General features: G+C 40.1%; 1 protein-coding gene across 1 annotated transcript in view; it reads right to left on the bottom strand.

The window, feature by feature from the left end:
* Positions 1-18,258, bottom strand: part of CFAP47 (cilia and flagella associated protein 47) — a 587,956-nt gene that overhangs the window by 112,997 nt on the left and 456,701 nt on the right. The window contains exons 58-60 of the mRNA XM_043569968.1: positions 9,443-9,618; positions 8,717-8,824; positions 2,030-2,135 (exon numbers count right to left, since the gene is read on the bottom strand). Coding sequence (XP_043425903.1) covers positions 2,030-2,135; positions 8,717-8,824; positions 9,443-9,618 — 390 coding nt within the window. The remainder of the gene's footprint in view (positions 1-2,029; positions 2,136-8,716; positions 8,825-9,442; positions 9,619-18,258) is intronic.

Genomic DNA, 18,258 nt, shown 5'->3' with positions numbered 1-18,258 from the left:
CTCTCTGTCCCAAAAATAAATAAACGTTGAAAAAAAAATTAAAAAAAAAAAAGAAATATAATCTGAAGTATTTAGTGTTGAAATAGCACAATGCCTACAACTTACCTTCAGACTGAACATTAAGAAATGTAAGAGAAAGAGAGAGAGAAAAATATAGCAAGTTATTAATATAAGAACCAAGGTAGAAGGTGTAAGTTTGTGCATTGTATTAGTCTTTCAACTTCTCTATATGTTTGAAAATTTTTATGATATATAGTTGAAGGGAAACAAGTTTTTATATCATTATTTACCTTGATAATAAGTCTGTGCTTACTTATTGAAGCATTTATGAGTAATCATCAATATTTTAAAATCTTTACTTATGTAAACACGAATTCTATGCAACCAAGCCAAGAATAAAGTTAGATATGTGTGTGGGTGCGTGTCTCCCTTTCTAGTATATAGTTATATGTACGATCTGTATTATATAGTATATATATATTATAGTTACCACTAATATGTGCTCCTATTTGTTCTATGATATATAGTAGTATTTTTCTCATCTATAAATTTATTTTTGAGTTGTTTCCCAGTATTCAAGTTAAGTACATATTCAGGGCTCAAGAATATTTTATAAGTGTATAAAAGAATGAACATACTAGAAACCATGGTTAAAATGTTAAAGAAGGAGATGCCTGGATGGCTTACTCAGTTAAGCATCTGACTCTTGATTTTGGCTCAGGACATGATCTCAAAATTCATGAGTTAGAGCCCCGTGTCAGGCTATGTGCTGACAGCATGGAGCCTGCTTGGGATTCTCCCTCTCTCTCTCTCTCTCTCTCTCTCTCTCTCTCTCTTTCTCTCTCTCTCTCTCTCTCAAAATAAACTAATAAACATTTTAAAATGTTAAAGCAGAAGCTATATGCTTCATTATGCAATATACTGCATTTGTTTTCCCCCGGACTAAAGTTTATATTCTTCTTCAAAAATAATGACATAAAAGATATAAGAAGCACCACTTTCTAATGAGAAATTTCAGTTATTTGTACACTATATCCTGACCACCATATTCTGGCTAATTTATGGAGAATATAGTGTTAAGTAATATAAGCATGTGTGTATAGTTATTCTAAGATTAAACTACATACAATTTTAGCAATACCATACTTAGTGATATCTCATTTGACACACTATGGCAGTTAAGAACTAATTTCATATCGTGGTATTATTAGCTGGTAACCAGTGATTTACAAGAGACAGGTATTAAGATATAAATGAAATCACATAGATTTCTTAAACAATCATTAAACAGCAAAGAGTAAAAGCCTTTACTTAAATTCCATATCTACTTAGTAGGGCTTCATGATTTAGTGTGAGATCCTCTGAAGAAAATAATCTATCACAATTATCATTTTGAAGTTTACCTGAAAACACAGTTTTGGTATTCACTGTACATATTTGGTATCATATGTTTGTAAACAAAGATATTGCTGCTAAACCTTTAGATTTTGTTTTGTTACTTGTGGGAGGAGAAAAGTGACTGGGGCCCATTGACTGTTTCTAGTCGCTGCTAGGGATCAAGGAATGAGAAAATGGGATAGAGAAAGGAGAGAGGGTAAGAGCTGTTCACACTGTTTACCAGTGGGGGAGGGGAGGTGGGCAGGAACTCAAGAAGGGCTGGAAGGCTGCCTCCTGGGACCCTGGAAACACAGGACTGCTGAGTCAAAATCATACTGCTAGGAAATTATTTCCAAATCTGATTCCTAAAATGGTCAAAAATAAAGCGCAATCAGTTTATTTAGAGTTCAGTGATCATGAGTATGACTCTAGCATAGAGAATTTTAAAATTTTAGATGGATACGATATTGTTTTTTTTTTGATAAATTAAAATTAAGGGGGATATATATGTATATAAATTCTATTTTTAAATTTTAAGCATTTAAAACCTGATGAATAAATCAAATGCTAATATTCCATGGTGTCCCAAACTCAGTATTGGAAAATGCTCTAGTAGTGGTAGGTAACTTGGCTTTCCAAATATACTTACCACCGATCTGTGAACATCCAAGACAAAATTTTCAGGATTACTGTTTGTTGCTTGCAATTCTAAGGTTTCGTGTGTGGGATTAACTAAAGAAATCATCTGAGCCATGCACCTGGGAGGAAACACAAAGCCAGTAAACTTGTTCAATGATAATTTTATAAACTTGATGACTATTAATGGGTTGAACTGCATACCCAAAAAAGATATATTTAAGTTCTCACTCCCAATAACTCAGAATGTGACCGGATCTGGAAATAGGGTCACTGCAGGTATAATTAGGTAAGATGTGATCATACTGGAGTAGGGTGGCCCTTAATCCACTATGACTGGTGTCCATATAAGAAGATAATGTGAAGACACATGAGAAAATGGCCATATAGCAATGGAGGTGGAGATTACAGTGATGCGCCCCTACATCAAGGAATACCAAAGATTTCTGGCAAGCGCCAGAAGCCACAGATGAAAGAAGGATTCTCTCTTATTGGTTTCAGGGGGAACATGGTCCTGCTGAAAACCCTGAATTCAAATTTCTAGCCTCCAGAACTGTGAGACAATACATTTATGTTGTTTTAATCTACCCAGCGGATGGTACTTGTTATGACAGGCCTAGAAAACTAACATAATAACTTGTGTGAGTTTCAAAATAAGAATAATCATATATGAACTAATGACATTTTGCTAAATTAGTCCCTGATTTTCTATTTTTGAGGCCAAATGTTATTCCACCCTGGGTACTGGAATATATTCCAGTTTTAGGAGCAATATTTACTCATTATTTTATAACTGTTAAATTCAGCCAAAAAAGTTAACATAGTCTAGACATAATAACAAAGAGTAAAAAATTCACAAAGTTCTGTTCATTACATTGAAAAGATCCAGACTAATGATGAGTAAATGCCTTCCCCCCAGAAATGTAGCTGATATTTATGCTAAAAGCAAAGAATAATCAAGAGCGTTCATAATTCTCACCCCACTATCATTTTTAATACCTTTTGATGTATAGCATGAAAATTGTCATCTTGCAAAAATGCAAATCAAACCACACTGGGATACCACCTCAAACCTGTTAGGATGGCTGTTATTAAAAAAAAAATAGTATGTGTAAGCAAGGATGTAGAGAAAATGGAATAGTGGTCTACTGATGATGGGAATGTAAACTGGTACAGCCACTATGGCAAACAATGGGGGGGGGGTTCTCAAAAAATTAAAAAAAAAAAACTACTATGTGATCCAAAAATATCACTTTGGACTATATTTCCAAAATAAATTAAATCAGTATCTTAAAAAGATATCTGCATTTCCATGTTAATTGCAGCATTATTCACAATAGCCAAGATATGGAAATAACCTAAATGTTCTTCCACAGAGGAACAGATAAATAAAATGTGATATATACAATGGAATATTATCCAAACGTAAAAAAGAAGGAAATCCTGACATTTGTGACAACATGGATGATCCTAGAGGACATTATGCAAAGTGAAATAAGTCAGACAGAGAAAGACGAATGCAGTGTGATCTCATTTATACGTGGAATCTAAAACAGTGAAAAATAGTCTTGTGGGAATTAAAATCAATTTCACTGCAAAGATTAATATAACTTGATGACATCTGAAATGGGCAAAGGTGCAAAAAGTAAGAGAGGTGTATGTAGCCTGTGATTGCCAGTGGACCAAGGGGCAAATATGTAAACTAAAGAGGTACTTGATTCATTGTTCATCCAGAAAAATGTTTTCAAAGGAACTGAATCTAATAAACCTTTTTTTAATTGCTAGTTTCCCCAATAATGAGAAATGAAGTTTATAATTATAAATGTGTATACTGAGGATTGTTTTTTTTTTTTTTAGTGCTTATTTATTTTTGAGAGAGAGACAGAGTGAGAGCAGGAGAGGGGCAGAGAGGGGGAGACACAGAATCCCCGAAGCAGGTTCCAGGCTCTGAGCTGTCAGCACAGAACCCAACGCGAGGCTCGAACTCAGGAACTGTGAGATCATGACTTGAACTGAAGTCGGACACTTAACCGACTGAGTCACCCAGGCACCCCAATATACTGAGGATTGTTGATGCACATATTATTTAGGGACAGAATTAAATTTCTTGAGTTAAAACATTGTTATACTTTTTCCTTGGGTTCCATATTCCTCATAATAAAATATTTTGTTATCAAGATGGTCTCAAACTTGTTAATACAGAATAACAAGGGAAAACTAAAATAATATTACCTGTCGAATCAATGAAAAACAAGAAGGTAATTTTCTTAAATGTTGATTTATTTATTTTTGAGTGAGAGTGTGAGTGGGGAAGGGGCAGAGACAGAGGAAGACAGAGAATCTCAAGCAGGCTCCATGCTGTCAGCAGAGAGCCTGATGCAGGACTCAAGCTCATGAACTTTGAGATCATGACAGGAGCCAAAACCAAGTCAGATGCTTAAGTGACTGAGCCACCAGGTGCCCCAACGAGAAGGTAATTTTAATGTGAACCAAGTGGTAGCACCTTAAAAACCATTTCCAGTATGAAGTGTACATGTGAACTCTGCATTTTTTTTTGACTTCTTATGAGTCTTAACCTCTTTTAAAATAAAAAGACACTTAAAAAAAAAGACAGTGTCAAATGCTGGGGATGAGAAACTATTGTGAACCACGGAGAAGAATGAACTTTCTATAAAATAATAAAACAAAAAATTCCTCCAATATGTAAAGGTTCCTCAGGTGACTAAATTCAATTAATTTCATTAATTTAATTCTGCAAATTAATTAGTAAGTGATCACTACCTGTCATTCTGAAATTCATTAATAATCATCTGTAAGGCAAACAATAAATTAAAGCTTTCTCTGACTTATAAGTGCAGAGTCCTGGGGCGCCTGGGTGGACCAGTGGGTTAAGCCTCAGACTCTTGGTTTTGGATAGCCTTCAGCTCAGGTCCCAATTTCAGGTCATGATTTCATGGTTCACCCACCTTGGGCTCTGTGCTGACAGCGTGGAGCCTGTTTCAGATTTTCTGTCTCCCTCTCTCTCTGCCCCTCCCCCCCTCAAAATAAATAAAGATTAAAAAAATTTTCAAAATAGAAGTGCAGAGTCATACTAACTCCACTCATCTTTGCTTACACTTGATACAAACCTAGGAACTATATAATGTACCTCCAATATGAATATTTCCACTGCACTGGAGGCTTTTTAGCAAACTTCATGCTCATTATTCAGATGTTTAACAGAAATCTCAAATTTACAGGTCCCAAACTGAGCTCTTGATACCTACCCTCACACCAGCTCTTCTTATAGTCTCCTCTATCTCAGTTAATGTCACATCCTTAGTTCCAGTTGGTCAGGTCAAAACCTTTAGTGTCATCCATGCCCTGCTGTTTTCCTTATGCCTCAAATAGTAGTAGTCATTAGCTCCAATTTAAAAAATAACCCATAACTGAACACTTCTCTCCACATTCACTGGTAATACTCTGGCCCAAGACGCTATCACCTTGGTCCCGAATTAGTGTAATGACCTCCTAACTGATATTCCTCTCATATCACATACAGATATCAATTCCAGGTAGATTGTACATATAAATATAAGAGGTCGAGACAATATATTTTTCTAGAAAGAACAGTGAAGTTCTTAATGACGTTGGAGTATGGAAGAACAGGAGAAAACAAAAAGGTAGAGAAACGACATTAAAATTAAGAATTTAATTTTGTTAAAAGACTCTATTAAGGGACTGAAAGGGAAACTCACAAGATAAGAAGGAATATTTGCAACATATATAACCCACAAAGGTTTGTACCTAATATATATAAAGATTTATAAAGATATAAAGGAAAATACAAACTAAGAGAAAAATGGTGAAGGGACATGAACGGGCACTTCAAAAAAGCCTATATCAAAATGGTCAATAAATACATGGCAGATACTCAACCTCATTAGTCATGAAGGAAATGTAAATGAAAGGTATATTGATGAACCACTTTATACACATCAGAATGGTCAAAATTAGTCTTACCATACCCACGTACTTGAGAATGTGAAGCAATTACAATTCACGTACGGCCGGTGGGAGTGTAAATAAATACAACCAATTCTGAACTCTGTCATTATCCAGTACATTAAAGTGATATTGCATTCCTATGTTTGTACCCAAGAAAAATGGGCATAAATATGCAACAAAAGCATATACAATGTTACATACAACACGTTTCATAATATACCAAACCGGAGGAAAAAACACAAAAGTCTATTAACAATAAGAAGGATTTTGTTTTTTGCAGGAATGAAAATAAATGAAGAATCGTAGATAGAACAACATGAATGGGTCAATAAGTCCTGAATATCATTCAAATATGAGTGAAACAAGCATCAGAGAAAGTTTTGAATAGGAAAAAAGGAGTACAAAATTTATAATTAAAGAAAAAGACCATGACCTCTTAAAATGACCATTCATATCTCAAGTATATCACAAAAAATATTACCAACACGAAATAGGAACAGAACATTATAATAAAAAAAACCACATAAATCAAACATCCAAACGACAACAACAAAAATGGTCTTGGATGTTGACAGCTGACCTGAAAATTCAACAGAAAGACTGGAAGATAAATTCAAATAAATCTAACTTAATACAAAAGCACAAATGTTGGTAAAAAAGGCCAAAATATAAGAAAATTAAAATAGCCCCCAAGTTCTAAAACTAAAACATGGCTGTTTTAGGAAGAGACAAAATAGAGAGCATAATTTGAGACTTCCAGAAACTGAAAATCATGTGTTTCCATATTGAAAGGAACCCCAACCACCTAGAAAAATGTATGAAAATAGAGCCACACCAATTTATAGCATTAAAACATTTTAAAGACACTGAGTACAATTAATGGCCAAACTTCCAAAGAGGATAAGGATCCATAATAAGGCTGGCTCACAAAATAGTTATTATCAAACATGTTTTAATAATATGTAATTTTCAATTATACACAGTACAACTTGGATCAAAAGAAATATGCTTTAGAAAACCATGTACAAAAGTAACAAGAACTTAAAAAGAAAGAGAAAAGGGGAGCACCTTTTAGTGGAATGAAAAAAAACACATGATTGTAAAACTGGCTGAGCTAAACATTTTCACATAAGTGTATTCGATTTGTTATATACACACATAGTTTTCAAACATTAATATATTTTTAAAACGAGAAAAAATATACAACTAGAAAGACATTTGTTAATAACTTGAAGTAGACACTGCTGCTGCCCTACCCAGTTCCCCTAGAAGATCTTCACCAGTTCTCTAGCCCCAGACTCCAACCTCTACATGTCGCGGTTCGTCTTCCATCTGAGACCTTCAGATGATTCCCTTGGGCCCTGCTGTCTCCTCAAGTGTACAGATAGTAGAAGTGCCTGGGAGTTTATACCTCTTCCCAAGGAAGCCTATAGTGACTAGTTTGGGGAGTTCAAAAGCTCAGCATCTTGGCATCAGGACAAACTCTGAGATGTCATTTATGCTCCAGAGCTGTCTGCAGGATCAGATAAAGTCTGGGACTGTACCTGCAATCATGAGCTTGCTTACTTCCTCCCTTTTCTTTTTTTTTTTTTTTTCAACATTTATTTATTTTTGGGACAGAGAGAGACAGAGCATGAACGGGGGAGGGGCAGAGAGAGAGGGAGACACAGACTCGGAAACAGGCTCCAGGCTCTGAGCCATCAGCCCAGAGCCTGACGCGGGGCTCGAACCCACTGACTGCGAGATCGTGACCTGGCTGAAGTCGGACGCTTAACCGACTGCGCCACCCAGGCGCCCCATTTCCTCCCTTTTCTTATCCTGCTTCCCATATTCTCTTACTGATTTTTCTCACTGAGATCACTTCCTCAACAAATCACTTGCTACAGATTTATTTGGCTAACAGATCTGGCACTGGGAGAAATCAACATTCTTCTGGTGTACTAAGGGAGAGAAATTAACAAACAGGTACTGATTTGTCCACTAGTGTGCATGCTCTTTAAAGGTAGGAATAGTGACTTGGTTACCCCTGTGTACCAGCATCGAAACTGGTGCCAGACACGTAATAGGAACTCAACTATGTAAATATAAATGGTCATATCTCAAGGGCACGCACTATTAGCCAAGTAACCAAGTATTCTCCACTGCCCACTACTTACCCTCTGCTTTGCTTTGACCAAACTTCAGTCGGCCTTCTATCTTTCCCAAAGGCCCCTGAGCTCTGCTTGTTCCCAAGCCTGAGCAAGCACAAAAAAAGTGCAACATGCCTCCTTTCTCTGCTTCTCCTGGGAATTGGCTTACCACAGCATTGCTCCTTTTCCTATCTGTCCCCACCAGTCATTTTCCTTTCTATGTCCAGTTTTCCCTCCAAAGACTCTGCTTAACTCTTCTTGTCCCACCTTTACCTTTCACTGTTTGATTGTGAGATGCTTGCAGATTTCTGAGATCAGTATTCTCCAACTATTTCAATAGTTCCTTTCTTTCCCTTACAATAATCATTTTGAATAAAGGCCTCTCTATACTAAGCCCTGATTTGTTTTTCTTTCACAAAAGTTTTCCATGGGGTAGTTTCAATATCAAACCTTCCCTGGAAAAGAAAATCAATGACTGAAAATATATTTATGTCTTATCAAAAAAGATCAAGTGGATTATAACAATATTCTTTTAGAAAAACTTTTTTCTTTACATGAAATAATTTTATCTATTAAATGGAACTTACTTGCCAAGGTCACATTGTACTTCTGGCATTGTGGTTGGTTTTGGTAATTCAGTAGTTAATCTCAGTAAATACCAAAACTCCAGAGCCACATTAGGTTGAAAAACAATGCTGGTGGAGAAAAACACACAAAATCTTGTCAGTGACTTTAGTTTGTGTCAAACCTAGCAGACAAAAATCCTAAATAGGTCGTTTCAAGTACAATATTTGACAACTATTCTGTGACAAATTCTACTCTTGTTGTAGATATATTAAAAATTTTTCATTTTTGGTGAGAAAATCACTTTATTATTCAGAAAAACAGTGTCATCATTAATATCTGTTTAATAAATGCCTGTTAAATGAATGAAAAATGTTTAATGAATTCAAATATCTTGCAAGAGCTATAACAAGCGAAGTCCTGCTTTCTGTGATTAAAGCCAACTTAGTTTGTTGAATAGAACGCATGTATATTTTCATGCGAAGGCTACCAAGTGACATGCAACTCTGGAGAGCTTCCCTTATAGTCTGCGTGTGCTCACCTTTGGGGGAAACAGAGACAGAACCTGTGACTGTCTACAAGTAGAACCAGAAAAAAAACTAACTAAATAAAAAATCAATAAAACCGGGCTGGCATCTCAGCTCTGTCATCTTTTATATGAGGAGACTTGAATAAGTCACTTAAAATAATTTTGAAGGCTTAATTTCAGAGGATCGACAATAAAATATAATGCTACACTCCCACCATACCTTTCATCTCTACAGCCCGGAGTTGCTGGAGAATACCGTGCCACATACTTAGTACATTCTAGTGGATACAGCTGAAGTTTCTTGAGTCCATTAAGAGCAGCATTTGATAACTGCACATCTAAGTGAATAATTCTCTTTTTTGGATTAGAGAGAGGTATTTCAATGCAAATGCTCTCCTAGAATTACAGAACAAATGTATAATCAGCTCTTAGTGTCAGCACTGAATTAGTATTCTACAAAAGCAAATGTAAAGAAAACTTTCACACAACAAAAGGCCATTTGTTTCATTTTTCTGCTTGATCTACTATTGATTATATCTCACTCACCTTTAATCTCTTATATGTTTTCCTTGACTAGTTTTGGCAAATGGTAACATTATTTTTTTTCAACAACAAATACTCCAAGACATCCATCTAGCTAAATGCTCAGGAAAGTGTAAAATTACTTCTAAAATATAGTTTTCTTCAATACCATTATTACCACGAGGTCCATTTGTCAATGTTTCCCCTAGCTGTGGTACTCAAACTTTAGCATGCATAAGAATCCTCTGCAGAGGTTGCTAAAACATAGATAACTGGTTCCCTACCCCAAAGATTCTGATTCAGTAGCTCTGGCATGGGGCCTGAAAATACATCTTTTCTTTTTTTCTTTTTCTTTTCCTTTTCCTTTTCCTTTTCCTTTTCCTTTTCCTTTTCCTTTTCCTTTTTCTTTTTCTTTTTCTTTTCTTTTTTTCTTTCTTTCTTTCTTTCTTTCTTTCTTTCTTTCTCTTTCTTTCTTTCTTTCTTTCTTTCTTTCTTTCTTTCTTTCTTCCTTCCTTCCTTCCTTCCTTCCTTCCTTTCTTTCTTTCTTTCTTTCTTTCTTTCTTTCTTTCTTTCTTTCTTTCTTTCTTTCCTTTCTTTGAGAGACCGAATCATAACCAGCCTCCAGGCTCAGCATGGAGCCCCACACAGAGCTGGATCTCACGACTGAGATCATGGCCTGAGCCGAAATCAAAAGTTGGACACTTAACTAACTGAGCCACCCAGGCGCTCCCCCACCTCTTTTTAGAAAGAGAGAAAAAATGTATTTGTTTTTTTGAAAAATTTTTAAAGTTTATTTTTGAGAGGGCGGGGGAGGGGCAGAGAGAGAGGGAGACACAGAATCCAAAGCAGGCTCCAGGCTGTGAACTGTCAGCACAGAGCCCAACATGGGGCTCGAACTCATGAACTGAGGGATCGTGACCGGAGCCAAAGTCAGATGCTCAAGCGACTTAGCCACCCAGGTGCCCAGAAAATATGTATTTCCAAAAAGTCCTATTGATTCAGAGGATACAATCTATAACATCAGCATTGAGTACTAGGGAAGATCTGAACTAAGAAGACAAATTATGCTGATAATATAAACTATCTTCTTGTTTAGATTCCTTCCTTCTATTTTGGTTTTTCCTGTCCTGCCCCCTAGCTACATCTACACAGCCCTGGAAGGTACTCTTTACGTTCCAAGTTTTTGATCCCCTTGCTGGACTTTTCTGGCTAATGACTTTTATTTCATCCCATTACAGCCGTGATCTCCATGACATTAAAGACCATTAATTGAAACAAAAGTGTTAAAGGTGATTAGCAGGCAGGACATATCTCAATCTTAAGCAAAGACCAGTTGTCTAAAATGCCTTACCCTAATGAAATAGAGAATGTTGGACATTTCATTCATAATTCAAAGCGTGGTAATGGATGTACTTTAGGACTTGGAGGTATTTTGAAACTTATCAAATTAAAGGAGTGACAAAAACAACCTTGAGGTTAAGCTGGTAGGTACAGGTGGTGATGGGGAGAGAGTTATTCACAAAACATATCTTTAAGATAGATATTACAGCTTCATCCAAGGAACGAACATTTGCTTGATTACCGATATATAAATAAATGAGTGGATAAATGTAACATTTGGGGGGAATAGAAATAGCATTTAGTATGGTGAACATCTGGTAAGGAAAGATGAAAAACAAGAATATATACAAATTTACAACTGAATTGGGATATCATTTAAAAAAATTTTTTTTTAACATTTATTCATTTTTGAGAGATAGAGAGAGACAGAGCATGAGCAGGGGAGGAGCAGAGAGAGAGGGAGACACAGAATCCAAAGCAGGCTGCAGGCTCCAAGCTGTCAGCACAGAGCCCGATGTGGGGCTCGAACCCACGAACTGCGAGATCATGACCTGAGCCCAAGTCAGACATTTAACTGACTGAGCCACACAGGCGCCCCATGGGATATCATTTATTACAAATCAGATTTAATCATACATGCAATGGCAAATGGCCACTGCCAATAGTTTCAGAAGATATTAGAATCATGGATTCTAAAATATATGGGCATTTAAATTGCTATATTAAAATAATCAATGTTCATAATCATAAAGAAGGAAAAGTAAAAATATAAAATGCAAAAAACCCAATAATGACATTATGTCACAAAGTTTATAATTTCATGAGACTGTTACAGAATTTAGCCTTCTAGGAAGTTTCTAAGGGTCAAACAGATCAACAACTAAACCATATGACCAGGATGACAAATACCAACAACCATATATTGGCCTAGAAACTTTGCCCAGGTCTTTAGACAGAAAACTAAAATGAGACAACGTTGGACTAGACATTTGTCCTGGTCTATTACTCAGATATTTCTTAGAGATGATCGGTATCAGTCTATAGTAATGCTATAGCTTCTTCTTCATAAAAGTAAAAAGTGATTTTCAAAATGTTTTCACCACAACCTCAAGGAATTAATTTTACATCACAACCCGGCCCACATACACATACCACTGAAAAAAAAGATTCACAAAACATTCCTTACTCTTCCCACACATGACATTTTCTGATACTTTCTATTTTCTTTTATTCTATTTCTTTATTTTGTAATTTTTAAAATTTTTTAATTAAAAAAAAATTTAATGTTTAATTTTGAGGGAAAAAGAGAGCATGAGCAGGGGAGGGGCAGAAAGAGAAGGAGACAAAGAATCTCAAACAGGCTTCAGGCTCTGAGCTGTCAGCACAGAGCCTAATGTGGGGCTCAAACCCACAGACCGCGAGATCATGACCTGAGCTGAAGTCAGGCACTTAATGACTGAGCTACCCAGGTGCCCCCTACTCTATTCTATTAAAAAAATAAATAATAATAATAATAATAATAATAATAATAATAATGCTCATTTTGACCCACTCATGTTTTGAGATCTATACAATGAAAACTCTGGTCTACAGAGGAATGAAGTACTGGAATACCAAATTGTTTCATGTCTTATCACATATAAACTTTTAGCTCAAAGTAAAACAAAACCACTTTCAATCTAGTGTGATCTCTGTGAACTACAAGCCATGTAACAGAAGCATGCCCTAGTGTTACAAATGTGTTAGGACCTTCTGCACTTGGCCAAATCTCAAGAGATGAAAATGAGGATGCACCTCTGGGGCATTTGTGTAACAGTTCCTCTTTGATACGTCCATGGCTGAGAAGAAAAGCTGGTAAAAGCAAGATAAGAGGTACCAGCCAGATGTCCAAGGCCGGATACTCCCCTTGCATGCTCTTGGCTTCTGTAACCTTGTTTGCCTCCTGCCTCCACCAACTACCCAAGTAGCACCACTGATAAATGCCCCCTCCCCTTTTTCTTTTTTCTCTTGGACCCCCTCCCATTCCAGCCATAAAAGGAGGCCAGCCAATGCCAAGGTTTGGGACTCAGTCTTTGGAGGTGACTCCACTGGGCCGGCACCGGTGCACAATGAACAGTCTTTCCTGATTCCCCGAGTGCGTGTGTCTTGTCTCTTCCTGGGCGTGGTGTACTTGCTGTAACATTTTGGAGCACTGGCTGGGAAGCCAACAGCTGCACTAGCCCCTTGAGCCACCGTTGTCGGTGGCCAGCAGACAGGCCACTCTTCGAGGGCCCCTGTGACAGAAAAGAAGGCGCACCGCTGGTGACTTCACTGGACTCTGACCCTTGCTGGGCTGGCCATAGTCCGCCCCCACTGCACTCGGATGGACTCCAGGGGGAATCAGAAAATTCTGCCTGGATGGGACATCGGACCTAGTAAGTGTCCCCGGGGACCCAGAACCGAGTTCAGGCCCGCCTTAGAGGCAGAAGGGGAGCTTGATCACCTCCCAGGTGACACAGTCTCTGCATAGCACAGGGAAGTCCTGGGTGGAAGTCTGCAATCTGTGTGAATGTGTGCGTGAGTGCCTGTGCTCCACGGTCTCAGCTACGGAGCCTGAGTGGGTCCTACCCTGCAATTCCGCGATGACATCATACAGTTCAAGGCAGAATCAGGTTCACAGAGGCCTCATCCGAGTCAGGGGTTTACACTGACCTGCCAATGCTAAGAGGCATCTAAATCCCCGTGAGGGGAGCGGCCAGGCAGACGAAGTGACATCTTCCCTTGTGTTTGTCCTGCAACACCGTACATTGGGAAGGATTTATCTAGAATACCAGGATGGGGGAAAATTCCTCAAAACCAACTGTTTTGGAATGTATGATTAAGAATTTTAAAAAGGGATTTTCAGGTGACTATGGGGTCAAATTGACCCCCAGGAAGTTACACACTCTCTGTGAATTAGAATGGCCCATGTCTGGTGTAGGTTGGTCCCCTGCAGGCACCTGAGATGTCCCCACAATCTGAGCTGTTTATAAAGTAGTTAGTGGAGACCTTGGCCACCCAGATCAATTCCTATATATGGATCAGTGGCTGGAAATAGCCCAAGTCAAGCCTACTTGGGTCTGGGTTGATGTTAATAGTAAGGGACAATGTAGGGTCTTAGTGGCACAGGCCAAGAAGAAGACCTCATAGCAGAAAATTCTGCCCTCCATCCTCCAGGAAAATTCAGAAGTCCCTCCATTTCCACCACCATATGCCCCCAGCGCCCCATCAATCAAGGGAGGGGAACCTCCCCTGCCTGATAATCCACCCCCATTGGTCTCGGCTCTGCCAGCAGTCAGACCACCCCAACCGGGGACACCTCAACTGGTAGGAAGATGCCTCAGGTCCGTGGCTCAAGGTCCAAAGCCCCCAATGGCAATGCAGATGGCATTGTGGGAGACTAGGGGCAGCCAGAGAATAGGCTCCAATGGGACCCTACAATAGGGGGGATTGTTTTTCTACTACCAACCGTTCTCTACTACTGACTTCCTCAGTTGGAAACACCACATGCCGCCCTACTCTGAGAAGCCACAGGTGATGACAGATCTCCTAGAATCCATAATCCAGACTCACCACCCTGCTTGGGTCAGCTGCAAACAGCTTCTTCTTACCCTTTTCAACACAGAAAAGCACTGACAAATTGTCCCCAAAGCCAGAAAATGGCTCCAGATTCAGGTACCAGATGGGAATCTAGATATTGAGGCTTGGGTATGGGAGGCTATGCCCGAAGAAGAGCCCCACTGGGACCCCAACACAGAAATGGGAAGGGCCAGACTAGAAAAATACTGACTGACCTTCCTCCAGGGAATAAAACCAGGGGCCAAAAAGCCCACCAGCATGGCAAAGGTATCTGAGGTCTTACAAAAGCCAGAAGAGAATCTGGCTGATTTCTATGAAAGATTATGTGAAGCCTTCAGAGTTTACACTCCATTTGACCCAGAAGCCCCTGAAAATCAGTGCATGGTCAATGCTGCCTTTGTGGGACAAGCCCAAAGTGACATTAGACAGAAGCTCCAAAAATTGGAAGGATTTGATGGAAAAAATGCCAAAAATTATTGGAAATCGCCAACAACGTTTTTGTAAACTAGGATCAAGCTGCCAGAAAGGAAGCAGACCGAAGAATGAAACAAAAGGCAGCTCTCCTGGCCACCGCCTTGAGGTGACCACCCCCTCCAGAAGGGCCCCCACGGAAACCACGAGGGATGCAAGAACAAAGCAGAAGGGCACCACTGGGATGGGATCAATGTGCCAACTGCAAAGAATTTGGACACCGGAAAAATGAACGCCCCAAATGCCAAAAAGGGAGACCAAACACTTCTGCTCCACCCAGCCACTACCAGCCAGGACCACCTGAGGCTGACCTGAATGGACTGGCAGGAGTGGACTCTGATAAGGAAAGACCAGGTTCTATCCAACTAGGCCCCTATGAGCCCATGGTTAAAATGAAGGTGAGGGCCAAACAATAGACTTCATGGTGGACACTGGGGCTGAACACTCTGTGGTGACATGCAAGGTGGCACCTCTGTTGGGTTGAGAAGTCACCATCGTAGGAGCACAGAGGTATAAACCCAAAGGCCATGTTGTGGTCTCCGACAATGCCAGCTGGGGCGTCACCAAGTAGTGCATGAATTCCTGTACCTACCTGACTGCCTGGTCTCACTGTTACGTAGAGACCTCTTAGCCAAGTTGGGTGCAGATAACCTTCTCATCAAACAGACAGACACAATTGTGCCCAAAAGAAAAGGCCCAACCCATGATTTTGTCCCTGACGATTTAATGGGAAGAAAAATGGAAATTATATACTTACCCTCCCGGGGAGCCAACTGTGGCCCCCGAGCTAGAAGCTGAATTCCCTTCAGTTTGGGCAGAAGGAAACCCCCCTGGTCTGGCAAAAAACCATCCCCCCCAATATTAATTGACCTAAAGCCTGGGGCTGAACCTGTCAAAATACACCAATATATCATCCCACAGGAGGCATGCCTGGGGATCTAGACACACTTGGACAGGCTACTCAAATGGGGACTTCTAAAACGATGCCAGTCCCCATGGAATATTCCCCTGCTGCCCGTGAAAAAGCCTGGGACAAATGATTACTGCCGTGCAAGACCTGAGAGCCATTAATGAAGCAGCCTTCATGCTGCATTCAGCATTGCCTAACCCATACACTCTACTAAAACTCATACCCTCTGAAGCAGAATGGTTCACATGCCTAGATTTAAAGGACACCTTCTTCTGTCTCCAGCTAGAGCCTAACAGCCAACCCGTATTTGCTTTTGAGTGGGAAAACCCTACCACATGGGCAAAGGAACAATTCACTTGGACTAGACTGCCACAAGGATTCAAAAATTCACCTACCTTATTCAGTGGGGCACTAGCATCTGATTTAGCCAGGTTTCCAAGATGGAACCTAGCATGTGCCCTCTTCCAGTATATGGACAATCTCTTGCTAGCCAGTCCCAAGCAGACCCAGTGCTGGGAGGGAACCAGAGCCCTACTCAGTCTATTAGCAGAGGCGGGATACCAGGTGTCAAAGAAAAAGGCACAGATCTGCCAAGAGGAAGTTCAATATTTGGGCTTCAAAATTACCCAAGGCAAACAGATGCTGGGAGCCAAAAGGAAACAGGCAGTCTGTGCCATTCCGGTTCCTACTATCTGCTGGCAGATCCAAGAGTTACTGGGAGCAGCAGGATTCTGTCCAATATGGATCCCAGGGTTCTCAGAGTTGGCCAGACCTCTATACAAAGCACTAAAGGGGGAAGAGAGAGCACCCCTTTTCTGGGGCCCTAATCAAGAAAAGGCATTCAAAAGTATAAAAACAAAACTCACAGAGGCACTGCTCTTGGGACTCCCAGATATATCATGAGATTTCAATCTGTTCATACATGAGAAGAATGGGGTGGCTCTGGGGGTTCTCACCCAGGAATGTGGGCCTTGGCAAAGACCAGTGGCATACCTTTCAAAGCAGATTAACTCAGTTGTGGCAGGATGGCCACCCTGTCTGAGGACCCTGGCAGCCACCACACTTTTAACCAAGAAAGCAGACAAACATGTTGGGGCAAAACCTAAACCTTAAGGTTCCCCATTCTGTCACTGCCTTGATGGATGCCAGAGGGCAACACTGGGTAACGCATGCTTGGATGATACAATATGAGGGACTGCTACGTGACAACCCATGAATAAGATTGGAAGCCATAAAAACTCTAAGCCCTGCCGCTTTCTTGCCTGCAGTGGCAGGGCCCTCAGAGCATGATTGTCTAGAAGTACTTGATGAAGTCTCTTCTAGCTGACCAGACCTATCAGACAGGCCCTTACGAAATTCTGACCTCATCCTGTATACCAACAGTAACAGCTTCATGAATGAAGGCAAAAGATATAGTGGTTTTGCAACAGTCTCTGATTTTAAGGTCATAGAAGCAAAGGCCCTTCCATAGGACCACAATGGTCAGCCCAAAGGGCAGAACTGTGGGTCCTAATAAGAGCACTGGAACTCAGTAAAGACAAACAGGCCAACATATACACTGACTTGAGCTATGTCTTTGCCACTCTACATGTACAAGGGGCTCTATACAAGGGGAGGGGACTTGTGAGCGCATGAGGAAGAGAAATAAAAAATCGGGAAGAAATCCTAAAACTATTAAGGGCAGTCTGGGATCCGAGGAAGGTAGCAGTCATCCACTGCAAGGGACACCAAAGAGGAAAGGACTCAGTGTCAGAAGGTAACCGATGAGCTGACATCACAGCTAAATAAGCAGCGGGAAAACAGACAACACCCTCAAAAATCATGCTGGCCCTGGAACTGCCAACTTCCCCAAAGTACACAATCCAAGAAACAAAACAGGCACAGCACAGCAGAAAAAGGAGGCCAGACAGAAGACGGATGGTGGGTACTTCCAGACCAAAGAGTCTATGTATGGGAGCAGCTAGCCCACCAGGGGGTTCTCCAACAGCATGAACTCACCCACCTAGGAAAAACTGCCCTTGAAACCTTTTTAGCCGTTACTCTGTAATTGCTCAACTCCCATCCCTCTGTGCCTCTCTCAACACTGCCTCCTCTGTGCTCAAAATAATGCCAAACAAGGCCCCACTGGGCCCATGGGAATCCAACACTGTGGTCACGCATGCTTCGGCATGCTTCAAAGGTTTAGAGGTAGATTT

Source organism: Prionailurus bengalensis, chromosome X, assembly GCF_016509475.1.
Source record: "Prionailurus bengalensis isolate Pbe53 chromosome X, Fcat_Pben_1.1_paternal_pri, whole genome shotgun sequence".
In the NCBI taxonomy this organism is placed as follows: domain Eukaryota; kingdom Metazoa; phylum Chordata; class Mammalia; order Carnivora; family Felidae; genus Prionailurus; species Prionailurus bengalensis.
The sequence above is the reverse complement of the archived record's forward strand: the minus strand, read 5'-3'. Positions and strand labels throughout refer to the sequence as shown.